The following is a 26,948-nucleotide window of genomic DNA, read 5'->3' as shown; positions in this document are numbered from 1 at the left end:
TGAGCTGAACTAGGTTGTACATAATTCATTTTAACTTGCCTCATTGGCTCCAGCTTGCTTTTCCATAGCTACTGTCAAGAGGAAAATATCAAAGAGAAACATCCATCAATTACATCCATCACCATTTGTCTGACCAACATTATTCTCAACTACTGCTCTGGTTATTTTTTATATACTTATTTTCTATAATAATGGTTCATGTTTAAGAAATTAACTGATGACACCAGTGTAGCCAAGCTCAGTTTTATTGTTTACCATTAAACCAATCACAAAGAAGTTCAGCCTGACCATGCAGCTCCAACAGAGCACTGAAAGAAGGGAAGCAGCAGCTGTGACTATTGCAGGAAAAAGTTGCACCATACGTTTCCACACCCCGGTGGCTTTATTTATTCAGTTGGTTTCAAAAGTCCCCAGTAGTTTTTGCAGAAATTCCATTTGTATTCACTGCTTTGTATTCACTGATGGTTAAAAATGAAAGTCAAAAACGTGAAACTACATGTATTTCTGCATTTTTGTGTTTGTCCCTGCTGTACTCTCTCCACACAGACGTGGCAAACCTGTTTCCTTCTGTGTTTGTACACTTAGATATCTGTCCTTAGGATGTTTTCTCTTGTCTAATTCATCCCAGATCAGCAGTCTTTTCAGGTCACATTTTCTTTCACTTCTGGTGATGGTGGTTGTTGCAGTTTGGAGGTTCTCCAGCTGCTCCACATCTTTGCTGAGTTCTAGCTACCTCAACCAAACAGCTGAAGCCTTTCTGGTGGTGATTATTGTGAAGACTGCTTTTGACATGTATTTTTTCTATAACTACCGGATAATTCTGCTACATCAGATGCCAGGAGGTAGGAAATACTGAGGTGCTTGTGTTTAACTGTATTGAAATGCACAGCAGCCCTTACCTCACCTGACATTGGCTGTATGGGCTCGGTGGGAGTTAGCACGGGTACTGGCAGTGCTAAGACCTTGCCTTCAGATGTACTACTGAGCAATTTGGTACAAGGTAAGACAAGACACAGGAAGGAAAGCCATCAAGGCAAAATCAAGATCAGTAGGTTACAACCCTGGTGCAGGAAGACTTCTTGTGCAGCTTAGGTGAGGACCCAGAGCAAGGTTGTGAGCTGAAATGCAGCTCCTGAACCTGCAGACAGAAAGTGCATGGGAGAGAAGAACAGATGAGGCTCCTCATGGAGTGGTATCAGAGCTGCCCCTCAGTGCAGGCAAACAGACCCCTGGGAGAGAGGGGGAAGACACTGCAGAGTCCGTCACTGCTGTCAGGGCCCAGACAGCATGGTCACCCCAAGGCTGACTCTTCTCCAGTCTGAGCAGATCCAGTTCTGTCAGCACCTCTTTGTGTGTCCAGTGCTGCAGCCCTTGACCACCTTGATGGTGTCTGCTGGACCCACTCCAGCATATCAGTGTCCCTGTTGTGTCAGGGATCCCCAAACTGAATGCAACGCTCTAGGTGTGGTCTCTGAGGCACAGAAGAGAGGGAAATGATTGCTTCCCGCCCTGCTGACTAGGATTGTGGTAATGTAGCCCAGGCTGCTCTTAGTTACATCTCCACAAGGGCCCATGATGTCCACCAGGAACCCCAGTCCCTGTCTGCACAGTTTATTTTCCAGCCAGTTGTCCCCAGACCATACCAGTGCATGGGGTTCCTCTGTCCCACGTGCAGGGCTTTGCCTTTGTCTTACTTGGTCATCATGGGATTGCCCTCGGCCCATTTCTCCAGCACCCCACATTTGGTATCAGCTGTGAACTTGCTGGGAACGCTCTCTGTCCCTGGTCTGAACTGCTGCTGAAGACACAAAGCAGTACCGGCTTCAGGAGCCATCCCTGGGGGACGCACTGGCAACTGGCCACTGGCTGGACCCTGAGACACTGACCATCACGCTCACAGCCTGGCAGCTCTCTAGCCAGCTCTCTACTCTGTCCTGGTCTCACCGGTTTGGCTATAAGGAGGCTGGGCCCAAGACCTTACTAGGTCAAGGTATACCATAGCTGCTCCTCTCCCCCTGTCAGAAAGCCAGTCATCAGGAGGCAAACAGGTTGGCCAGGCGCTATTTATCCTGTTTAAATCCACGCTGGATGTTTTCAGCGTGGTTCCTCATTGCTCCAGGAAGGACGTGTATCAGTTTTTGGCTTTGGGTTGTGTTTTCCATTCCGTTTAACAGGCTCACAGCCAGTGTTGTTTCTAATTGTTTGGACATGGAGTCATTTCCAGTCCCAGAAGGTGTGCTCAGCATGGATGAATGGAGAAAGCTCCCTCAGCACACAAGTGGATGCTGGTGGGAAAGGCATAGCTAGTACTGCCTGCTGCCAGACCAAACCCAACTCCTCCTGTGGCCTTGCAGAATGAGTGACACTCAGTCCTGCAGGCATCTACCCCTCTGTTTTCACTGCCTTCCCACCCTCTGGCCCACAAAATAGTTCCAATTCCAGGGCTAGAAGAAATAGGAGCACCAAAAATACACTGAACTCAGACTGCTGTTTTCCTGAGTGTCACTTTTCTACAGGTGGCTGAGGGGAGAAAGAATTTTTATGACACCCAAACACCTGTTTCATCCTGGTCCCTTTTCATTTCGCTATCTGCCGAAGATGAACACTGTTCTTACCCAAACTTTGCTAACACGTGTGACAATATGAGTACATCAGAGTCCCCCTTTGTTTGCTCATAGCACTTTTATTAGATTTCTGTATGACTGAGAACATCCACCCCTATTCTGTGCATTTAGATGGAAAATTAGCAGTCAGAAAAAATTACCACTCCAGAACATAATGTAAATATCATGCAGCTTTGAAAATAAAAAAAGAAGAAATCATTAAGCTAATACCCAAGGAAGCATTTTGCCTTTGGATTTCTTAAGACAATGACATATTGTGGCAGAAAGGTGTTTTAAGATCTGGAAGAGCAAATTATCAATAGGAAAACAAGATAGCCCTCATCACTCAGAGAAACATGAAGATAGCAAGAAAAAAATATTCAGATTTTGTAATTACTTTCTTTGTAAAATCCAAGCCACATTGCTTGCAAACAAAGAGCATGACCAGGTTTTTTTTACAGAATATTGTTTTAAAAATTCAGGGATTTGGCCTGCAAATTGTAATTCATGGGAAGCTGCTCTGTGGCTTGACTCCCTCAGGGGGTCATGCAAGTGATGGTGAGGAAGTTGTGCAGTAGAGATTCCAAGGCCTAGTATCCATGTTTCTTGTAATACTGGGCTCGTGCAGATACATCATTGGAGTAGTCTCTGTGGGTGGTCCTGCTGTCCACTCCGTCATAGCTTCGGACATTTCCAGAACCAGTGTTGTAGGCAGCAATCCCACCTGACATGAAGCACCAAAATAAATCATACAGACTTTAAAAACACAAAAAAATCCCAAAAGAAAAAAACAAAAAAGGGAGAACTCCATCCTGATGTGTCCTCCTTTTATTGGTTATGAAAGCTTTCACTTATCAGGATTTCCAACCCCTCTGCCGTGGGCAGGGACACTCTCCACTACACCAGGTTGCCCAAAGCCCCATCCAACCTGCCCAGATCGGGGCCCGGTGGGATGAGCCACAGCTTCTCTGGGCAGCCCGAGCCAGGGCCTCACCACACTCACAGGGAAGAATTTCTTCTAACATCTAATCTAAATCTCCCCTCCTTCAGTTGAAAGCCATTACCCCTTGTCCTGTCACTGCACTCCCTGATGAACAGCCCCTCCCCAGCTTCCCTCTAGGCCCCTTCAGGTACTGGCAGGCTGCAATAAGGTCTCCCCAGAGCCTTCTCTTCTCCAGCTGAACAAGCCCAGCTCTCTCAGCCTGCCTCTGATCATCTTTGTGGCCTCCTCTGGAGTCACTCCAACAGCTCGGTGTCTTTCTCGTACTTGTATTATCAGACTATATCATATCCAACATCCTCATAACTTCTCACTCTTCCTTCAAACTGTAAATCAGAGGTATCTGAGGTGGCTGTAAAACAAGCCTGCCCTGGCACCCCAGCAGTCCAAGGGGGTTTTGGGGTGCAGCTTGCTTTGAAGCAGGCAGCTTTTCCATGTTTCACGGCACATGGATTCTATGTTTTGCAATTCCCTGAGAACACCTAGTCTCTGTTGTCAACAGAGATGGGGAGTGAACTGCTGCCCCGGTTCTGACCTTACCTTTCAGCTGTTGATCCTTTGTCCAGTTTGAGAACTTACTCTGTATTAACTTTATCATTGAGATGAGTATGTCTGTGCCCTGGTTAAGATGAGTTTCGCTGTTCCATGCACCCACAGGTGTATGTGACTTTCTGTCAACCTAGAAAAATCAAACTAAGAGGTCCTTTCCCTTTCTGTAACAGATGATACGTTCAAGAAGCTTACATTTATTTATATAATATATTAATAAACATATTAATATAAATATATATACACTATCTGTTTATCAGGTTTTTGTTGTGTATTATTAAATACCTGCATTAAACCAAATCCATTTCCATGGTCACCCCAGCCATTCTTCAGTATTTTGCCAACATGAGACTCCCGGGAGATGATGCCAGCGATCAGGGCTGGTTCCACACAGAGTTTTTCACCCACTTTCTTGATGAGGGTTTTATATTTATTCATAGCGTTTAGGTCCCTTGCAGCGATTGTTTCTGAAGCACGAACTCCTGTAGTTAAAATCAAAGGAAAGATACTTGCTTGATTGCTTTCAAACCTCAGAATTGTCTCTCACCTCTCCCCTTCTAATACAGAGAGAATTGCACCCAGACTTTATTTGTGTCACCTCTGTGAGGAGGTAGATGACGGCTGACAGGGACATTATGCAGGCTCAGCAGCCAGTGTGTGTTCAGCACTCTGGAAAAGTGAAGGATTTGGGATTATTGTGCCACGGAGCAATAAAGCCAGGTGGCAGAAGAGGGATACTCACCACAGTAGGATAAACCCTCTTGCTTTGCAGTTAGGCACGAAGCCCCAGAGGTTTTAATCCTGCTTACACTGCCATAGCAATCGGTGCGGCCTTGGGAGGCCCCTGCAGAGGAAACATGGAAGAGCTTAACCAGTGAAGTCCTTTTGTGACTGCAAGTAAAACCCAAGGGGAGGCTGCACTCCAGAGAGGACGGGCTGCAGGGCACTGGAGCTGCACGGGGCTGCCTCTGTCTCTCCTTGTGAAGGAGAGGAGGCGAGGTCCTGACCTGCACCTACCTGTCCCTGAGAGGCCACCCCTCCTCACCCCTCCGACAGACTTTCATGGCTGCTGAGACTTTTTATTTTTGAGGGGGGTTGTGGCTGAGGAGGCAGCGAGGGACGCCAGACTTACCCAGGAGGGCAGCAAGGCCCAGCAACACGAGCATCGGGTACATGGGGTGGTTCTTCCTGGGCACACAGAACAGCCTGAAAATCAATCGGTCAGCATTGGCAAGCGTCAAGACTTGAATATAGGTCACTGCTTGCCAAATAAACACAAAGAAACTCTGAGCTGATGGGATATTTCTCTCGGCTGGGTAAGCAAAGGGATACATTTTCCTTTTATAGGAAACCCCAATAGCAGCTCTCCTGCTCCAGCACAAACCAGGCTGCAGCCGTCCACAAGTGACCCATAACACTTTCAAATCTGCAAGTATTTCAAACCTGTGTCTTCTTGGTAAATTCCTCCAAATTTAATCTATCTACAGTTAGGTGCCCTAAATCCAGAACTACAGGACAAATCTCCCTTCATAATAACAATCCTTATTCTGTCAGAAATCCCACGCGTCAAAGAGCTGCAGCCCCTGGGCTGCTGAGGAGCCACTATTGCTGAAAAGGATGAGGAGAGGTCCCAAGCCTGAGCGGTGGCATCTTACTTACTTGTTTGCAGCTCAGCTTCTTGTACCTGACTGAGGTTTGGGGAAGTTTAATTTATAGGGAAGGATGTCATCATGTGCTGATGACATCCCTTCTCAGTTGAAATAAATAACGACAACTTGTCGTTTCAGGTTTTTCCCCCCACAATAGCTTTTCATGAGCCCAACACTTCTCTGAAATGACTCAGACAAGCCTTTGCCTCAACACCTCTCTCTGCTGCAAGGGGAAAAGGTTTCTGGCATACGCCTGCTTGTGACTGGAGGGACTGTAAGGAGACAGGTGTTTCCAACCACTGAAACCGCGTTTGCCACCTAGGGAAAGACACCAGTGCTAAGGATACCGGCACTGCTTTAGTGAGGGGTTATTTTCCTGCAGCTGCCTAAATCAGAGGAGCCCTCTGCCTCTGTCCACCAAGCTCCTTGCCTGCCCTTGAGAGACTCGTCCCTCCTTCCACTCCTCAGCCATGTTTCGCAGACCCGCAACCATTTCCCCCCCACCACCTCACATGTCAAAAATACCACAAGGGGAAAAAGTATCGCCCGCTGTGGGTGGGGGAGTCTGCTTGGTGTCTTTGGAGGCTGTGGTCAGTCTCCAAAGGGTGTGCAGGGGGTAGAAAGCAAAGCGCAGGAGGGCTTATTTGGTACAACCTCATCAGTGGTGGGACTGACTTGTTCTGCTGATGCTGTTCTTCACAAGCCCCCATTTTCTTTGTGTGGATGCACTGGGCCTTGTCCCACCTCCATCAGCATTTTCACAAGATGGAGCCACCATACAACGCCGGCTGTGAAGGAAGAATTGGCATGCTGTGCCCCGCTCCACCCACATCCACCCCCCAAATTTACCTTCATTATTTAATACCTGGGCAGAGGAGTGCCTCATGGACCTGGCATATTTGCTCAAGAAGAGTGACACTTTGGCATTATCTCTTGGAAATCTCACAGAAGGAGAAGCTGGTAAGAAATAGTGGAGTGGGGATTTCCCCCACTTTTAGTTGGAGCCAGGCAAATAACAGTGAGTGGGATGTTAACCAGTTGCTGTGGTCACTGGATTAGCTGAACCTGTGTCCTTCACTCTCTCTTCTCTGAGGACCTGCCAGTCTCTTGTTCCCATAGTGGGACAGCAGTGCCGGCTGTCCCAGCTGCTCTTCTCGCCTCTATCCCCACAGTACTATTGCAGTAGTACATCTGAAGGCAAGGTCTTAGCACTGCCAATCTCCATGATAACTCCCACCGAGCCCATACAGCCAATGTCAGGTGAGGTAAGGGCTGCTGAGCATTTCAATACAGTTAAACACGAGCACCTCTGTATTTCCTACCTCCTGGCATCTGATGTAGCAGAATTATCCGGTAGTTATAGAAAAAATACATGTCAAAAGCAGTCTTCACAATAATCACCACCAGAAAGGCTTCAGCTGTTTGGTTGAGGTAGCTAGAACTCAGCAAAGATGTGGAGCAGCTGGAGAACCTCCAAACTGCAACAACCACCATCACCAGAAGTGAAAGAAAATGTGACCTGAAAAGACTGCTGATCTGGGATGAATTAGACAAGAGAAAACATCCTAAGGACAGATATCTAAGTGTACAAACACAGAAGGAAACAGGTTTGCCACGTCTGTGTGGAGAGAGTACAGCAGGGACACACACAAACATGCAGAAATACATGTAGTTTCACATTTTTTACTTCCATTTTTAACGAGCAATGAATACAAAGCATTGAAGTCTTGCTCTTTAGTATTTCTGTTATAACAAGAATGGCCTTTGCTATACTTAAGTGAGGTCATCAAGACTTCCAAGACACTTGAGAACTTGTCTAAAGTATCAGCTCAGTTTTGCAAGACCCAAAGCTTGAAAGAATTAACTTCTTGTAAGAGATGCTGAACTTGGTTTAATTTGTATGAATTTCATGCTGCAGTCCTGTTTGTAGTCTCCAGCACAGGGCTTTGCTTTTGCTGATGGGACAAATGGAATTTCTGCAAAAACTACTGGGGACTTTTGAAACCAACTGAATAAATAAAGCCACCGGGGTGTGGAAACGTATGGTGCAACTTTTTCCTGCAATAGTCACAGCCGCTGCTTCCCTTCTTTCAGTGCTCTGTTGGAGCTGCATGGTCAGGCTGAACTTCTTTGTGATTGGTTTAATGCTAAACAATAAAACTGAGCTTGGCTATAATGGTGTCATCAGTTAATTTCTTAAACATGAACCATTATTTTAGAAAATAAAATATAAAATAACCAGAGCAGTAGTGGAGAATAACCTATCATGAATAATATAGTTTAGTGATCTCTCAAAAGATTACATAGGAAAAAGAAAAGAGCCAGTTTAATCCCACATCCAACTCCAAGAAGCCATGGGTGCTTCTAAAATATGTCTGCAGCAGTAGAATACATGAAGGATAACCCACTCACTTTTTTTATTACAGTTGGGCCTGTGTGAGTCTTTATGAAATGTGGGAAGTGCCTAAAAGGACGTTCTTAATGCGCTTTATGCTCTACTAATCATCGTTTTGTATCATACAGGTCCTATTTGACCTCCTTGGGCCTCTCTCTTTTGTGGAGGGAACTTTGATTAAATGTAAGCCAAAACTCACAATTGCTGGCTTACTGAGAAGGAAAAGACACTTGTTTTATTTGAAGGGAACAGTTCCTTATTTGCAGCTACTGAAGATAAGAAGGAACTTAAAGTAGCATAAATCAGAATCCCCTTCACACAATGTTTAAATATTTCCCAGCAGACTTACCCAACTCTGTAAGAGTCCCTATTTCACTGCTTCTCTGGTCATCAAAAATGCTGCAAAACCAGGCAGGACACACCTAGGGACAGCACAAGCAAAAGCAAGTCCAGTAGAAGTAAGCCAAATCACACTCCTATAGTTAAAAAAATCTACATACAGTCAAAACCCCATGAAATGTAAACCAGCCAAGTACTACTTTAAAATAGTTCCATTCTCTGCAGTGTAATGTTAAACCTTTCCCTTCCCCCATGCTAATCATTGCTTTGCCTGCAATTAAAAACATTTCCAAGCCAGCTTGTTCCAGGCTGTATATTTCCTGCCTTCTCAGGTGCTTTACACTAGTATTCTTCAGAGGAAGCTTCTACAGATGAATCAGAGAATCACTGACTGGGTTGAAAGGGACCTCAAAGCCCATGTAGTTCCTTCAGTTTAAAGCCATTACCTCTTGTCCTATCATGGCACTCCCTGGTAAACAGCCCCTCTCCAGCCTTCCTCTAGGCCCCTTCTAGGACTGTTAGGCTGCAATAAGGTCTCTGTGGAGCCTTCTCTTCTCTGGGCTGAACAAGCCCAACTCTCTCAGTCTGTCTTCACAGAAGAGGTGTTCCAACCCTCTGATCAGCTTTGTGGCCCTGGACTTGCTCCAACAGCTCAATATCTATCTTGCACTGGGGACCCCAGAGCTGAACACAGTACTCCAGGTGAGGTCTCACCAGAGCAGAGGAGAGGAGCAGAATCACCTCCCTTGACCTGCTTGGTCATGCTGATTTTTATGCTGCTCAGGACACGGTTGGTTTTCTGTGCTGCAAATGTCCATTGCCAGCTCATGTTGAGCTTCTCGTCTACCAACACCCCATTAACACTTGAGATTGTGCTGACCCATGTGCAAGGCCTTGCACTTGGCCTTGTTGAACTTCATGAGGTTCACAGGATACCAACTCTCAAGCCTGTCAAGGTCCCTCTGGATGGCATCTCTTCCTTCCAGTGTGTCAATGGCACCACCCAGCTTGGTGTATTCATCAAACTTGCTGAGGGTCCACTTGATCCCACTGTCCATGTCTCCAACACAGATTTTAAAGTGTCAGTCCCCTTACCAATCCCTGAGGAACACCACTTGTCACTGATCTCTATTTGGACATTAAGCCATTGACCACAACTCTTTGAGTGCAACTGTCCAGCCAGGTCCTTATCTATCAAATGGTCCGTCCATCAAATATGTGTCTTTCCAATTTAGAGACAAGGATACTGTGTGGGACAGTGTCAGATGCCTTGCAGAAATCCAGATAGATGATGTCTGTCACTCTTCCCTTATCCACCAATGCTATAACCCCACTGTGAAGGCCACCAAAATTGTTAGGCATGTTTTTCCCTTTGTGAAGCCATGTCAGCTGTCACCAACCACCTTGTTACTTTCAGTAAGCCAACACTAACTCCACCACTGAGAAATTACCTGCTTCTAAAACATGTCAGGGCCTGCCTCCACAGCCATTATCTCAGTTCTTACATCAAACATTTTCAGTTTATATGTAAGCTTCTGTTTTGATATATTTCAGTCATGGAAACCAGACATCACTGACTCTGCCTCTTCCCCCTCTTCCTATTCCTTTTTTCAGGCTCTTCTCTTCCTGACAGACAATCAACAAGTTAAATTATTCCTTTGGGTTTGTAGCTGTATACACCCATTACCTTCAGATTATGCCCTTGCCTTTGGTGTGGTTGCACAAACTTAATGGACTGAACTCAGCAGAAGTTGCCGGTGGGGCGCGGGGAGCGGGGAAAGGGCTGGCCCCTGGCACTGCAGTGCTGTAGGGCAGCACACAGCCCACAGTGCCAGCTCACAGCACTCTGTGGTGAGGTCAGCACAAGAGACCACGTTTCATGGCAGGACCACACTCTGACAGGCGTTTTGTAGTGTTTCTGAGAGATGGGGCAAAAGTAGGATGAGCTGGATCTGAACTAGAAGTTGTTGATTGCCGTAACTAAGAGTAAGTGCAAGTGGAATCCAAAAGGTAAACCATGATATGGGGCACTCTTGATGCCACCCAAAGCCTGCACCTCGTACTCCTGACATAGCAGGAGAGTTTTGCAATGCAGTGTGGCTTATGTGCAGTCTCCTCAGTGACGAGTGATGGGACAAGTGAGAGGTGCTGCAAAGAGCACTATTAACCACACACCACTGGTACTGCGAGAAGCTGGAATGCCTGACAACTTGTGGTGCCTCCTCACAAACGCGGCAGGGTTTGTGAGGACACCTGCCGGCCTCAAGTACTGTGAGGTACAAGCAGCAAACTAGTACACCCTTTACAATTCTCCCCCAGAAATAAGGGAGCACAGGTGTTTTGGAGTTTACTGGTTTGTGAATTAGCTTTAGTGGTTTCTTGAATTTTCAATTTTTTTTAATGTCACTCCAGTATGAGCTATCTTTGTCTTATTGTACTTCCTGCCAGAGGTACTTCCCTGTGTTTCAAACTTCTTTAAACTTCCTTGTAACCATGAGCATGAAGAGCTCTGTGCAAGGGCTGCTGTGACTTTCTGCAGCTGGTTCTCTACAGAAGGCGTCAACAGTACAGGAAAAATTTACAGAATTGAATCTCTCAACACTATGACACAGGATGAACTCCCCAGCTTAACATGTGAAAGAGCTGATAAAAAGAGTGAAACAGCATTTCACCCTCACAAAGTTTACAGTGGGGAGATGGACGTCAGGGTGGATTAGCAGTGGCGGGGAGGTCTGCCATCCAGTGGCTTTGTTCCTTTCCACTGAACAGCTTCAGCAGCTTTGATCTACGTTTCCTGCTCGCCTGGATTTGTGCCTTTGGCTTTGTCATCCCTCTATAAGTGGGGCTAACAACAGGCACCTGGCATAGTCTCTGCATATCCAAATTCTCAGCCGTCACAGCTCTGTGTCATGTTATTGTTGCTGGGCCTTTGCCTGTAAAAACTTTATGACAGCCAAAAGCACAGGTTCCTGCTTTCCTGTTGTCAGCACGTTACTGCTTCCAACAACTGAAGGGCGGGGGGGGGGGTGTGTTTTTCAGGAAAGGCTCCTCCTAGTTCCAAACTGTTAGCAACGGGGTTTACATTAAATTGAAAGGTATTTCACTTTTAAAATCGCAGTTGTCTTTGTGCTGTAGAGCAGGAAACCTGGTGAGTTTGTGAGGACACACCACAAGTTGTTAGGCGTTCCTGTTTCTCACAATACCAGCGGCGTGTGGGAAGTGCGCAGAGTCAGCTGCTCCAAATCACTGCCGGCAGATAGAAAGCCCATTTGTCTCCAGGAAGCGCGGCGAGAAGGTGGGGAGGCATCCTGCAGCAAACATGTCAGGTCTGTGTTGCTTGGCTGATACTCTTGTAAATAATTCACTGTACCGAAGTCTGTTCTCCTTTAAATGCTGGGCTTGGGTAGCATTGTTTCTCTCGGTCGTGATTTGTGTGCTTTCCCTTCTGTGGCAGTGTGTTTAGGCAACAGAAAACGGCACAGAAATTGCAAGTCAAACCCATGGCAGGTGAGACAAATGGTGATGGATGTAATTGATGGATGTTTCTCTTTGATTTTTTCCTGTTAACAGTAGCTACAGAAAAGCAAGCTGGAGCCAGTGAGTAGTGTAGGATTTCTTTAGGCCCTCATAGATTTTTTAAAAAATTTATTTTGGAGTAGAAAAACTGACTTTTGGAGGCATTTTTCTTCATCAGCTATGTGGGCAGCCCAAGTTACAACTTTGACTAGACAGTTAAGTTTTAGGCAAGTTAAAATTTGAAATGAATTATGTACAACCTGTGGCTTTACACTAGCATGAGCAAGATGTAATCCTCTCCAGAGCATACGACACCATGGCTGCATCTGCTTGCACAAACGCCTGCACTAGTGTCCAAGCGATGCCTTGGGTTTCAGTCATGGATCTGAAAATGTTTTCAGGGCCTGTGTCACACACTGTGCTGGCCTGACGGTTGGTTGTGCGTCCTGCTTGTAGGCTGTTCAGATCTCTATGGGAATATACTGAACGTTGACACAACTGGAGCTTCGGAGGCAACCGCGAAGCCAGAAGGTCTGAGCTATGCAGGTAGGCACCGATTCAGTTACTCATCTCCCCTGACAGCCAGGCACAAGCTCACACCTATTACGTGGTCTCTGGTCATCAGTCATTGCCAGGGGAGCAGCTTTTTCCACAGCCAACAAAGACCCTACCTGGGTACACAGGTTTATATTGGGACTAGAGTTGCCTTTGAGATGTTCTAAGGAAATTCAAGATCATCGCAGAGAAAGTGAAAGATCTCATGGATGTGTCCAAGTCCTGCCAACAAGCCTGAATTTCTCTGTCCCTTAAGAGGGTTTCCCTCACGACCTAAGTTTCTGCGCATTTCTCTGTTACAGTCCTAAATTAAAAGGAACTAAATCTGGGACCTTATCACCCAAAGTCTTAGATTTAAAATGAGAATATTCACCTTTTAGCCTGCACACTATAGACCTGTCCACTGTATTTGAGAAAACATCTTTCCCATCGTCTGTGTATTGATTTCCAGGGCACTTACCCTTCAGTAAAATTGTTCAGTTCTTGCACTGTTTCTCTCTAAAGAGATTCAGAAGGATTCAAATCAACAGCTCAGTCATAATGACTGTTAGAACAACTTCTTTCTGATTTTAAAAACTAAAGGCAGTCATGCATGTTGTGTTGTAGGAGTTCCTGCCTCAGAGAAGATTGCAGAAAAAGATTTGAAGAACATGGAGAAATACCAAGACATGATTAAAAAAGTGGGCAACAGCAAATGTGTTGATCCAGCTGTGATCGCTGGTATTATCTCTCGAGAGTCGCACGCTGGGACAGTGCTGGAGGATGGCTGGGGTGACCATGGAAATGCATTTGGTTTAATGCAGGTATGGTTAACCTTAAAAGCACAAACCTCATCCTTCTTTTGAAGCAGAAGAGCAGGGGCCCCATTGAAAGGCAGACTCTGTAATCATTTGACACAACTCTTTGGCCATAACAAAAATGGCACTGACTCTGCTGTCAGGCCCCACCTCCGGGGAAGGGCCTCGGTGAGCCTAAGGGCATGAGCAGACTGCTTTTGCACTGTGAAAACTACCCAGTGCTCTCTTGAGAAAGAAGAGATTAATTGTTCCTATTTCATACTTCAGATAAATCTTGTTTCAAAATGCATTTTTGATTAATAGTTAAATATGGAGGCCTGTATGCTGCAGGTTAACTGCCCTTCATGCACCACAGGGGCCCTGCTAGTGGGGGGTCTGACTTCATCGTTCATGCCTGCACACGTCTCACTTGTTTGCCAAGTTGTATGCTTAGCCTACAATCCCTAAACATGTGTTGCACACATTGGGATCAGCTTCTTTAACAGCCCTAGCCCGCTCAGGCTTGCACTTTACTAGCCCATGGATAAGAGGTGGAGAAGAAGAGATGTGAAAGAGGAGGAGAAAGGAACTCGGGGCAGAGATCAAGGGGAGATCCCAGGAGGAAACATGGGTTTTCCCACCCTTGATGCAGCTAGGGAGGAGAGGAGCAGTCACTTTGCAGCTGCAAGAGCTTAAACAGCAGTAAGCCCACTTTCTGCACCCTGTCACCTTTACTGCTTTGGGTTTTTAATGCTCTGGCAGACAAGGAGGCTGAGCAGGCATTCCCCTTCAGTGCCCCAATAGCCTGACATTCATGTATCTGCTGGCCTCGACTGCACCTTGAATTAGGTTTGCTTCTGCTCTCTGCCATTAAAAAAAGAGATAAGTCATGAGGAAAGATGAAAATGAATACAAGCAGCCTGTAAGCAATGAAGAGCTCTGGATAAATAGTGGGGGCTACTGGTGTACTGATATTGCTGGTCCACTTTCAGGTTGACAAACGGTACCATAAGATTGTTGGGTCGTGGGACAGTGAAGAGCACGTGACACAAGGCACAGAGATTTTGTGCTGGATGATAAAAGAAATCCAGAAGAAATTCCCAACATGGACAAAGGAACAGCAGCTCAAAGGTAGAACTCTGTCAGTCTTCAAATGTCAGCTTTAAACCACTTCACACATAAAAGTCAAGCACAGGAACACTGTAAAACTGAGCACTGAGGGAAACTACACACATCCAAGTCCCCCTGTTCATTTTCTGGAGGCATGGAACAATACTCCTTGACAGTGACTAAAAGGAATAGAGGAATAAGATGTGGCTAGCTTCCTAGCAGGCTTTTGGAAAACTTGACAAATATCATGATATTTTTCAATTGGAAGGAGGAAGCATGGGTATTTCTATACTCACCTACAGAAAGGTACAATCCAGGCAACTCCAAAGAAGGAACACATTGATTTTGAAACTGTATGGTCCTCTCTGGAGGAAACACAGTTATATTCTTAAGCACTGATTACAGCTGAAGCTGTCATGGTTTGATCCCTTTATTCCAACTACAATATGAACGTCTGAGGTTATTAATGTGGGTGGACATGAAGGAGAACACACAAAGGGAAACAGTCATATAATTGAAGGCGTTACTTAAGCAAAACACAGCAAGGGTACACTGATCACCGAGTCTGATGTAAAGGAGGAAATGATGATTTCTCCCCTTGTGATTTAACTCTGTGAACATCTCGGTGGAAAAAAAGTAGCTGGATATGGTAATACAAGATTGGTGAAAAAGAGAGCTGCAAACTAAAGCAACACCTTTAAGTTGTGATTTGTGTTCTTCTGTTTATTTACTGATGAAGTATCACCTCTGTTAATGTGTTTGTTTCACTCTTGTTTCAGGTGGGATTTCAGCCTATAACGCGGGACCTAACAGTGTCCAGACCTACAATGGAGTGGACATTGGCACAACACACAACGACTATGCCAACGATGTGGTTGCAAGAGCCAAGTTTTATAAGAGAAATGGATACTGAGATATCTGAATGATGATTAGATTTGAGTAATTGATTGCATGCTTTGCCTCTAATTAAAAAAATCCTGGGTTTCCCCCTAAGAAAGAGTAAGAGTAAGGGATGACAATGAAGCTAGAAACAAGTGGAAGTTTCAATGTTTGTTTGTTTTTTTAGCTAAGGCAAAAAAAAATCACTTTAAAAGACAACATAACTAATAATCTGAACTGAACCATTTTTGCCATTTATAATCTCACTTCAGGAGCATGCTTCTGCAGAGCTTTCATCTGTGCTTGCAGTTTCTGAAGCACCAGATTAATGCTACAAGTAAGTTGTAACACTGCTTGACAACGTTTTATTTGCCTTAGATTTTATCTGTCAATACATGTGTCTAACAGCAGCACAAAATGAGTTGTCTACAATGTGCAATTTTGGAGTTAAATATTTGCAATAAATATTACATACTTTTAATCTACCAGAAGAGTAAATCACAGTGTATCCTTTCAGAATAATTGCTCTTAGCTTTGGTGGTGTGACCCCGAAGCAGCTGTTTCTTGTGACAGGAGGGGAAATACTAAGACACTCTTAACTCCACACCCCACGCCCCCCCACTTGTTACTACTTCATTTTAGCCTCTACAGTTGCAAGCAATCTGTAAAACTCAAGTTTCTGCAATGAATACTTCTACTGAGGCTATATATTAGCTTCAGTGCAGGGTCTGGAGTAAGAATAGGCATGTCCCATGCTCCAACATGTTTTTAAAATAGCATGTATTTTATAAAACCTGATGCAAATTCATGTGTGGTAAACAGATCTTTTAATCAATCGCATAGTACAGCTTTTGAGGAACCTTAGCTTCAGAATTGTGGGGTTCATTCAGCCATTTCAAGACACAGAGGAGAAATTTAAGTGTTTTAGAGTGGTTAAACCCATCCACAAGCGTAACACCATAGGCTAAAGGAGGAATAACAAAGGCATGGAGGGAGGTGTGCATGTGTGTGTGTGTGTTTGTGTTTTAAATATGATGCTTTTTTTATAGCTAGTATTTTGTACCTATGATTAAAAATACCCTGCTGCTATTATTAAAATGGTATTGATCTACTCACACTACAGTATTAATTACTGGATCTGAAACAGTAAGTGAACCTTAAGAAGGTCATGAGGAGCAGTCAGCATGGATTCACCAAGGGGAGATCATGCTCGACCAATCTCAGCCTTCTATGATCTCATCACTGGCTGGGTAGATGGAGGGAGAGCAGTGGATGTCATCTACCTTGACTTCAGCAAGGCTTTTGATACTGTCTCCCATGACATCCTGATAGCAAAGCTGAGAGAGCACGGGATAGATGAGTGGACAGTGAGGTGGGTTGAGAACTGGTTGTCGGACTGAGCCCAAAGGGTGGTGATCAGTGGAGCAGAGTCTGACTGGAGACCTGTGACTAGCGGTGTTCCCCAGGGCTCAGTGTTGGGTCCAGTCCTGTTTAATATCTTCATTGATGACCTTGATAAGGAAATAGCATCCACCCTCAGCAAGTGCCGATGATACAAAGCTGGGAGGAGTGGCTGACACACAGGAACACTGCGCTGCCATCCAGAGGGACCTGGACAGGCTGGAGAGCTGGGCAGGGAGAAAACAGATGAGGTTCAATAAAAGCAAGTGTAAAGTTTTGCACCTGGGAAGGAACAACTGTTCGTTTCAGTACAGGCTGGGGGATGACCTGCTGGAGAAGAGCTCAGTGGAGAAGGACCTGGGGGTCCTGGTTGATGACAGGATGACCATGAGCCAGCAGTGTGCCCTGGTGGCTAAGAGAGCCAATGGGATCCCAGGGTGCATCAGGAGGAGTGTGGCCAGCAGGTCAAAGGAGGTGATCCTCCCCAACTACTCTGCCCTGGTCAGGCCCCACCTGGAGTATTGTGTCCAGTTCTGGGCACCTTGGTTTAAAAAGGACAGGGATCTCCTGGAGAGAGTCCAAAGAAGGGCTACAAAGATGATTAGGGGCCTGGAGCATCTCCCCTATGAGGAGAGGTTGAATAAGCTAGGGCTGTTCAGTCTTGAGAAGAGAAGACTAAGGGGGGATCTAATTAATGTCTATAAGTATCTTAAGCATGGAATGCAGGGGGAATTAGCCAGCCCCTTTTCAGTGGTCTGTGGGGACAGGACAAGGGGCAATGGCTGCAAGTTGGAGCACAGGAAGTTCCGCACCAACATGCGGAAGAACTTTTTCACAGTGAGGGTGACAGAGCCCTGGGACAGGCTGCCCAGGGAGGTGGTGGAGTCTCCTTCTCTGGAGATACTCAAGACCCGTCTGGATGCCGACCTGTGCAATATGAGCTGGGGAGCTGCTTTGGCAGGGGGGTTGGATGAGCTCTCGAGGTCCCTTCCAATCCCTATGATTCTGTGATTCTGTGAATCTGCAATGGAGCAATAGAACAGAAAGATAAATTTATTCTTAAAACATTCCTTTTCTACATTCTTACCACATACCACACCAAAGATTTGCTTGATATACTTTAAATGCCACAGCAGGTAGACATGGCGAACGGTTCCTATGCAAGAAGCCAGCTGTGTGCCCAAGCAGAAAGGGTACCCTGCTCTTTGTGAACAGCAGCGCAACCTGACCAAGGGAAGGGGCTGCACGCCTCTACCAAGTCCATGTTAGATCACACCTCGAGTAGCATCCATTTTTAGGTCCCCTAACACAGAAAAGACCAATTAAGTAGAGGGTGGTCAGCAGTGAGACACCAAGGTGGTTGGGCCTGGAGCACTCACCCCATGAGAAGGGAAGCTTCAGCTGAACCTAAGAGTAGCCCCACAGTCTCTGCTTATGAGGGACAAGCAAGCAGGTGCCTTTCCCCATGACAGCCAGGCAGCAGAGCAGGCTGCCCCAGACAGGCTGAGCTGACCTTGTCCTCAAGAGATTTTCAAGGGCCGGCTGGACAAAGCCCTGAGTCTGACCTCAGTGCTGGACCTACATTGGGCAGCAGGTTGGACCTCCTGCAAGGTATGTTCCAACCTGAATTTTGCTATCCTCTTAAGTCAGCCTGCTTGTTCCCTGCACAAAAAGGCAGCCTGTCCTAACTCTGCTTCATGCAGATTTCCAGAAAGCATTAAGAATGCTCCATTCATGAAAGGATGCAGGGACACACACTGTGTTTGTGCATCCTGTTGGTTCTGGTATTAGACCTGAGATCAGATCTTTAGATAATGAAGGCTTATACAGAGATCTGAGGTAGCAGATTGTCAGTATGACAGTTGTGACCTTGGAGGAAATACTGTTTCAGAAACACCCAAACACATAAAAATTTTAAGAAAATATAATTTCCTTTTCCATTAAAGCTACCAGCTTGTCAGTTAAAGACAGCTGCAAACATCTCTTGTAGCTAAATCTTATCCAGAAATAACAGGTCCTACCTAAAGGAATTTCCCTTCTCTGTACTTGGGAAGCAGTTGTTAGGCTTGCTCCAACTCAGGTACTTTAACCACATACTTTTAAGTTGTGCACAGTAGAAAACTGGCTTGTGCATTAACACACTCCTCCTGGCTTTCACTGTGCTGCTTTTGAAGGCTGTAGCATCCATACAGTGCAGTGAAGATCCACATTCATACGCGTAAGGTATATGACAGAACTGGCACCGCTCCCTGTGTTGGAGATTCACCAGGCTGCAGCACCATGGACACAAATCCTGTCATAAAGGATGCAAAAGACCTTCAAGATCATCCAGTCCAACTGTCCCCCTACCACCTATATTACTTACCAAACCATGTTCCTGACTACCTCATCCAACTTTTCCTTAAACACCCCGAGGGACGGTGACTCCACCACCTCCCAGGCCAACCCGTTCCAAGGCCCAAGCACTCTTTCTGAGAAGAAATTTCTCCTGATTTCTAACCTGAAGCTCCTCTGGTGCAACTTGCAGCCATTCCCACTTGTCCTATTGAGAGTTATCTGTGAGAAGAGGCTGATCCCCAGCTCACCACAACCTCCTTTCTGGTAGTTGTAGAGAGCAATAAGATGTCCCGTGAGCTCCCTCTTCTCCAGGCTAAACAGTCCCAGTTCCCTCAGATGTTCCTCATGAGACTTGTGTTCCACACCCTTCACTAGTTTCATTGCCCTTCTCTGGACATGCTCCAGGGCCTCAATGTCTTCCTTGTAGTGAAGGGCTCAAAACTGAACAGAGTATTCAAGGTGCAGCCTCACCAGAGCTGAGTACAGGGGAATGATCACCTGCCTGGGCCTGCTGGCTATGCTATTCCTGAGACAAGTCAGGATGCTGCTGGCGTTCCTTGCAACCTGGGCACACTCCCACAGATCCTCTTCCTCTGTACAACTTTCCAGCCATCCTGCCCCAAGCCTGTAAAATTGCCTGGAGTTGTTATGACCAAAGTGCAGGACCCACCACTAAGCCATGTTGAACCTCATCCCATTGGTCTCTGACAATCAATCCAACCTGTCCAGGTCCCTCTGCAGGGCCTTTCTACACTCTGGCAGATCGATGCTTCCCCCCAACTTGGTGCAGCCTGCAAACCTGCTGAGGGTATGCTCAATGCCCTCATCCAAATCATCAATAAAGATATTAAAGATGATGGTTTCCCCATACCGACCCCTGGGGAACACCACATATGATCGGTCGCCAGTTGGATTTAATTCCATTCACCACCACTCTTTGGGGTTGGTCATCCAGCTGGTTTTTAGCCCAAGTGAAGCATATCTCTCCAAGCCCTGGGCCACCAGCTACTCTGGGAGAATACTGTGGGAGACTGTGTCAAACACTTCCTGGAAGTGGAGGTAGACTATGTCAACAGCCTTTCCCTCATCCACAGGGTCATAGAAGGAGATGAGGCTGGTCAGGCAGGACTTGCTTTTCATGAACCCATGCTGGTTAGGCCTGATGCCCCGGCTGTCATGTACTTGCTCCATGATTGCCCTCAGGATGACTTGCTCATGCTGGGCTTCAGACTTTCTGATTTTCACCTGCATATGTCAGCAACTGCCTTGTACTCTCCCTGAGCTGCCTGTTCCTTCTTCCACTGGACATACATCCTCCTTTTCTCCTGGAGACTCAGCAAAAGCTCCCTGTTCAGCCATGCCAGTCTTCTTCCCTGCCAGCTCACCTTATGGCACAGGGGGACAGCCTGCTCCTTCACCTTTAAGACTTCCCTATTGAGAAGCGTCCAGCCTTCCTGAACCCCTTTGTTCTTCAGGCCTGCCTCCCAAGGGACTCTCCCTACCAGTGTCCTGAATAGTTTGAAATCATCCCTCCAGAAAGTCCAAGTCAGTGATTGTACTGATCCAGTAAAGGGGGTAAGGCTCAGTGATCCTGGCTTTTGTGTTCTGGGCCAAGCAGCCTGCTGCGAGACCTTTGTTACCCCTCATTTGTTACCTATTTGCCTAATTTTCTGAGCCCTAGTACTTGTGTCATCTCTTTTAAGCTGCCTTGTACCTTGTATGCACTACATACATCCTTCAAAAGGGCTGAAATTTCAGCTTTGCTAAGCACCTCCTTGTGGGACCATGTTCAACACCACACAGAGACTGCAGTTAGGACACTGAAGCACAAGATGCTGTACTGATACTGGAGGTAGGGAGGAGCAACACTAATTTATCTGCATCAGTTTTTCCTTGCTAGCCAACTTTAGAGTGACAGCAGTATTTTCTGCATCCTTCCCATTGCAGCCTGTAGCTTGTTGAGAAATCAAGTGTTTTCAGCTCAGTTACATGGTTCTGCCTTCAGCCTGTCTGTGGGAGCTGTTAGACTCTTTGATGCCACTGCCATAGTCTAGTCTTCTTTTTCTCCTGCATAAAATAATCTCCAGTTTTTATATCCCTGTAAGGAATCATCTGGCTCAAGAGTTTCACAAACTGCTTTTGGCAATGTCGAGGCCATCAGGCGACTCATGGGGGGCTTTAAAGCAGCTCAGAGTTGAATTGCTTTGAGGCCCTGTCTCAGCAGAGACAGCCCATGGGGAGCTGTGCAGACAGCTCAGATATGCAAAACGAGACTAAATGCAAAATGAGTCCTGCAAAATGAGACTAAATGCCAAACCGAGACTAAATGGCAAACCAAAACCTGGATTGAGCCAGGTTTCCCTGCATCCCAATCAAGCCCCTATTCAGCTGTCTAGCAGTAAGATAAAGGCCCACCAGAGGGTCTACAGTGCAAAGATACACAACAGATTGGGCATAAGATAAGGGGGATCACTGCTAATGACAAACATGGAAGGTGGCATTGTCACCAGGACACAGTCCTGCCCGCTGACCCATACATCAGACAAAAAATGAAATAAAACCCCCTTGGATTTATTCTGAGATGGGGGAGCCGCTTTTCCAGCTCTGTAAGGAGAGACTCTTCCCCCCTTGGCCAGGATGGTGGCTGAGGTAACGTACTGAGAACCCTTACCAGAGCGATGGTTAAGTGAATATTTGATATGCTTTAAGTTTGTAGTCTCAGGTGATTAACTAACACACGTGTAGTATTTAGTGTGCTCATGATGGTGTGTTTGTAAATCTGCTGTGGTTGTAATATTGAACCCTGTGAATTGCCTGTGGGCAGTAACAGTGAGTGACATGACCTGGTTGAGGGCGGTAATACCAAGTTCCGTGACTGTTGTGTTGGCAGGAGTGTGTTTTGTGACTCTAAACAGCAATAGTGCATTTCTCCCTTGTATCCATGAAACCTGCACTAGTGACATACTGAATGCACATGGTGGAAAAATAAATTATTCTTATTTTTAAGCCCTGCATTCGAGTGTCTTTCCATCACAATCCCTCTACAGAGACATCTGTTCCTCTGAACTGCTACTGGTGTTTACTCTTCTCCACAACTGCACAGAAATGATAAACAATCATTTGCAGCCACTGTTTCCCTCTGACCTTCTCACAACATACAGTCATTAAGATTAACTCCTCTACAGCACACCCAGCACAGGGGAGGCTCAGTGTGCAGTATTTATGCTCATGGGAATGAAAACTACTTTATCATTTGATACAGCAGCAGCTTCTTAACTTTGGCCACAATTCTTAAAACCGTAAATAAATTAAAACACACACACACACAGTGCTACTCAATATCCTTCAGTGAAAGGTGCTATTTTATAAACTTGCAGCCTCTAATTCCTACCTTGCATCAGAGAAGGGTGTTTCAGGGACTCCTAATTTCTAAAGTCTTTAATTTCAGAAAAGGAAAAGCATCAAGTTTATCAAACATTCAGGATCAAGAAATACACGTTATATGAGAGCATGTTCCCTGAAAGACAAAATTGTACAACCTACCAAGATGTGAATCACTCCTCCTCTTACTTCCAAATGTTCAGGTAGTTTTTAAGCTACAGAGGAGGCCAGGTCACAGACTGTTTGCTAAGGAAACAAGTGTGAGATCTGCATGATCACCAGCTAAGTCAATCAAATGACAGTCTTGGTGGATAGACAGTCAATTCTTGTATCACTGTTAAACAGAGGGGTTTTCGATTCCAGTTCCTTCTTCAGTGCAGTAGAGGTGGAGTCATGGCACTATCATTGTAAACTTTACTGTAAGCTGGGAAGTGTCCTCACCATCACCAGTTAAACCTGTTCTACTTCTCTTCTTATCTGACTTATTTCTGAAGTTCCCCAATAGCAAGCCATAAACTGCAGTAATCTAGCCACAACAAATAAAAACACAAGGATGGAAAGCTGATCATTCATTTAGTATTGCAGGCAAACATTAACAATATTGAATTTGATACCTGTACACATGCAATCTTCATTTAAACATCAGCGTCACCTCCACCATTCATACCAGACAGGGTAAGAATTAAGCTCACACTTCATACACAAACTCGTAAAACTCAGGAGTCAAACTATTTATTTTACAAAACATAAATCCATGCAGTACACCTTATGACTTAATTTCTTTCTGCTCCACAGGTTTCAGGTGCCGTTTAATGACAAGCTCTCCCCTGCTTGTGAGAAAGGTGTCCGACATTTCCTCTTCCGTTGGCAACCCGTACGGTAGTTTCAGCGGCTGTATTCTGCGGGCAAGAGAGTTTGCTCAGTGAAGTCCTGTGACTAGAGGAGAGTGGCATTAGAGTGTTCCAAACTAAACAGAGGGATAACCAACCTTATCAGATGTTTAACAACTTTCAGCCTGGAATTCACAGAAGGGATGTTTTTGTGCAGTCTGGGCTGATGCGCCTGTATGAACGACAGAACAGATTTTACATTGGAGTTGCCAAGCTCCAATCTCTGTTCACTGAACTTTCCACTCTATCAATAAAGATATAAACAGTGTTTGCAAATATGAGGTTTAGAGAAATAAGTTATGCATCATGAACATACACAAATGCAAACCCAAAACTCAATCAAACACTTGATCCCAGTAAAATGACAAATTCAGCTTTATTCCCATTACATTATCAATATGGTTGAATTTCTTCCAATTGTTAAAATTACAAAGAATGCAAATGCAGCAGTTATGGCATAAGACTGCTTGCTTCAGATCATAAATTGATCAAGCAAACATTGTTTCTCTGTAATATAACATTGAGTAGACAAATTTTTTGCCCAATGTGCAATTGGCACAAAATTTGGATCCTTGACAAAAGTTCTGGTGAGTCTGTTTGAAAATTTACCGTGCATTTCAGTTTTGGAAGCCTTTTCATTAATAAATGAGTCTATCTACAATATCTGATTATCAGTGTCCCACACAGAAAAACTCAACTCTGAATTTACAAATCTATTTTTAGTAGAATTCTCAAGGTCAGGTTCTCCTCAGGCATGTGTAGCAATACCACATCCTGAATGTTGCAATAGCAACATTCTGAATTCCCACTAAATGAGCATTTGGCAGTAACGTTCCTCTCAGCTCTTACCCACATCAATGTCTCAATTACATTTATAGCAGCTGTAAACCAACCCAAGTCTTGTGACTGCAAAATCAATGTCTGTAAAAAACCCACCACCTTAATTCCACCCTGTGTTTCTCTATTTCTGAACTACACAAAGTATAAAGAACAACAATCATACCTTATCCAGACCAAGATCATGTATTATCTTCTTTTCCCAATATGGGCGGCCAAGTACACTTTTTATTCTTGTAACAACATGGATTTTGTGGGGCTGCTCAGGATCACCTCCGTATTTTTCATGATCTCCAGGCCGTGGCTGAAATACCTATAAATTCACAAAAAAGATAAGTTTTTTCCCAAAAAATGTGAATTATTACAGTTAACAAAATCATTCTCCCAAACCTATTTAAGCCTTGGTAAAAATTCTTAACTACATTTCTTTTCAGAATGTCATAGAACCACAGACTGGTTTGGCTTGGAAGGGACCTCAAAGCTCACCCAGTTCCAACTCCCTTGCCATGGGCAGGAACACCCTCCACTACACCAGGTGGTCCAAAGCCCCATCCAACCTAGCCTTGAACACTTTAATAGTCAAAGTGACCTCAAATTTAACTTTTATAACATGCAGTCAAACTTATATTTATAATGGTTTCTACTCTTAAGTTTGCCCATACAACTGCAGGGAGATACATGGACAACAGTACACCAGCACAGCACTGAATTCATATGCATCTCACTGAAGAGCCTCTGCTTAGGGTGCACAGGCTTTAAGAATCATTTTAAGAGTCAACTGACACTAGATGATATCTTGCAAAAAGTTAAGCCAAAAGTGTAAATGTAAAAGCATAAACCGTAAGTCAAACTTCCCAAATCTTTGATTTTAGTTGTTTGAAGGGACTGACAACAATCATCTAGTCCAGCTGCCTGACCACTTCAGGGCTGACCAAAAGTTACAGCATGTTAAGAGCACTGCCCAAACACCTCCTAAACACTGTCAGGCTTGGGGCACAGACCACCTCTCCAGGAAACCTGTTACAGGGTTTGACCGACCTCTTGGTGAAGAAATGCTTCCTAATGCACAGTCTGAACTTCCTCTGGTGCAGAGGAGCCATTCCCACACGTCCTGTCACTAGATCCCAGGGAAAAGAGCTCAGCACATCTCTCTCTAATTCCCCTCCTCAGGAAATTGTAGAGAGCTATGAGGTCACCCTCAGCCTTCTTCTCTCCCCAAAGTCTTCAAATGCTCCTCACAGGACATTCCTTCCAGCCATTCCACCAGATTTGTTGCCCTCCTCTGTACGTGTTCATGGACCTTCACATCCTTCTGAAATAGTGAGGCCCAGAACCATGCACAGGACTACTCCAGATGAAGTCACACCAACACTGAACACAGTGGGATAACCACCTCTTTTGAGGAGCTGGTGACATTGTTTGATGCCCCCAGGATGTGGTTTGCTCCCTTGGCTGCCAGGACTTACTGCTATTGACTCCTATTGCGCCTGTTGTCACCCCCAGATCCTTTTCTGCAGGGCAGTCACTCCTCTCCCCTTTCATACTTGTGCCTGGCATTATTTCACCTTGGGTGCAGAATCCAGTATTTGTTCTTGTTAAATTGCACGACACTGATGACTGCCCAGTGCTCCAAACTATCTACACCCCTCTGCAAGGCCTCTTGTCCCTTGAGAGAGTTGATAGCACCTCCCAGTTTGGTTTCATCAGCAAACTGGCTAAGGGTACATTCAACTCCCATGTCCAGATCACTGATAAAGGAACTCAGCAGAACTGGCCCTGGGACTGAGCCCTGAGGAACAGTGCTGGTGACTGGTCACCAGCCAGATGTAGCCCCATTCGCTATAACCCTTTGAGCTCTGCCCTTCAGCCAGTTCTTCACACAGCACACCGTGTACCTGCTCATTTGGCAGTCTCTAGAAAGCTGTCACAGCACAGAAAGCACAGAATTAAGCAGGACGATACACACTTTTCAGTTGCTCAGCTACTAAAGCACATACCGAGCCTGGAATTCTTGACTTGGTAAAAAGACAACGAACCCACGCTGTGGTCACGATCCCCTCCACCCTCTGCCCCAGCACCTGCAAAGAGAGCAGGACACAATCGGTCGGGACTTTCCTTACAGCTCTTCACACCTGCGGACAGATTACACGGCCGCTCAGCCCGGCCGAGCACACGCCCCGCGCTTACCACAGCCCTTCTCGGGGGCTGCAGGACAGACTAGGCCAACACCGGGCGCCCGCAGACCCCTGGCCTTCCCAACGGCCGCGCTCTCCTCTCAGGGGACGAACCGACGCCCCGAAGCTCACAGCAGCGCCAAGCTTGCCCCCTCGCGTCGCCCGTGACCGCCGCCCTCCCTCCCTCCTTCCTTCCCCCCTCCCAGCGGCGGCTGCGGGGCACCCCTAGAGCCGCGCTCCGCCACCCCTCGCCGCTTCACGGAGGAGACACCCTCCCCCGCTGCCGCAGGCGGCACGCACGCAGCCAGGGGCGCGGCGCCAGCACGGCGGCAGCGCCGAACCAAGCCCCACGGCGGCAGGCTACCACCTTCCAACCGGCTGCGTGGCCCAGGCCCACTCTGCCCGCGGCGGCCGCCATTTCGGTGAGCAGCCTTCCAGCCAGGCACCAACACCGCGGCACTTCAGTTCCGCGCCGGCGGAAGCACAACAGTGAAACACAACCCGCTCCCCCCCTTCCTCCGCCTCAGTTTCTATTCCCCAGGAGGGGGCGGGGGGGA

The 26,948-nt window shown here is 46.0% G+C and overlaps 3 protein-coding genes across 3 annotated transcripts; 1 reads left to right on the top strand and 2 right to left on the bottom strand.

Annotated features, from left to right (window-relative positions):
- Positions 1-3,193: 3,193 nt before the first annotated feature.
- LOC311189155 (lysozyme g-like) lies at positions 3,194-5,327 on the bottom strand (the record flags this gene model as incomplete). The annotated part of the gene is made up of 5 exons (XM_084260734.1): positions 3,194-3,327; positions 4,144-4,282; positions 4,438-4,634; positions 4,895-4,996; positions 5,285-5,327. 5 exons carry the CDS (start codon positions 5,325-5,327, stop codon positions 3,194-3,196), a joined length of 615 nt encoding a protein of 204 aa, XP_084116860.1.
- Positions 5,328-11,753: 6,426 nt separating this feature from the next.
- Positions 11,754-16,482, top strand: LOC311196744 (lysozyme g-like). The gene is made up of 5 exons (XM_084270366.1): positions 11,754-11,861; positions 12,508-12,597; positions 13,213-13,409; positions 14,375-14,513; positions 15,272-16,482. The coding sequence occupies exons 1-5, from the start codon at positions 11,855-11,857 to the stop codon at positions 15,403-15,405; spliced, it is 567 nt and encodes a 188-aa protein (XP_084126492.1). The 5' UTR covers positions 11,754-11,854; the 3' UTR covers positions 15,406-16,482.
- A 6,724-nt stretch (positions 16,483-23,206) lies between these two features.
- MRPL30 (mitochondrial ribosomal protein L30) lies at positions 23,207-26,809 on the bottom strand (the record flags this gene model as incomplete). Its single annotated transcript, XM_084269045.1, has 5 exons — positions 23,207-23,389; positions 23,479-23,552; positions 24,384-24,530; positions 26,215-26,295; positions 26,759-26,809. The coding sequence occupies 5 exons, from the start codon at positions 26,807-26,809 to the stop codon at positions 23,257-23,259; spliced, it is 486 nt and encodes a 161-aa protein (XP_084125171.1). The 3' UTR covers positions 23,207-23,256.
- Positions 26,810-26,948: the final 139 nt, after the last annotated feature.

This window comes from Gallinula chloropus (genome assembly GCF_964237585.1).
Source record: "Gallinula chloropus genome assembly, chromosome: 1".
NCBI classification, from domain to species: domain Eukaryota; kingdom Metazoa; phylum Chordata; class Aves; order Gruiformes; family Rallidae; genus Gallinula; species Gallinula chloropus.
Note: the sequence above shows the minus strand (reverse complement) of the source record. Positions and strands in the feature narration are given on the sequence as shown.

Bases quoted from the DNA above. Each gene is read 5' to 3' on its own strand.
- LOC311196744 (XM_084270366.1), top strand. The intron at 13,410-14,374 runs GTATGGTTAACC...GTCCACTTTCAG, and splicing joins ATGCATTTGGTTTAATGCAG to GTTGACAAACGGTACCATAA. The intron at 14,514-15,271 runs GTAGAACTCTGT...CTCTTGTTTCAG, and splicing joins AAAGGAACAGCAGCTCAAAG to GTGGGATTTCAGCCTATAAC.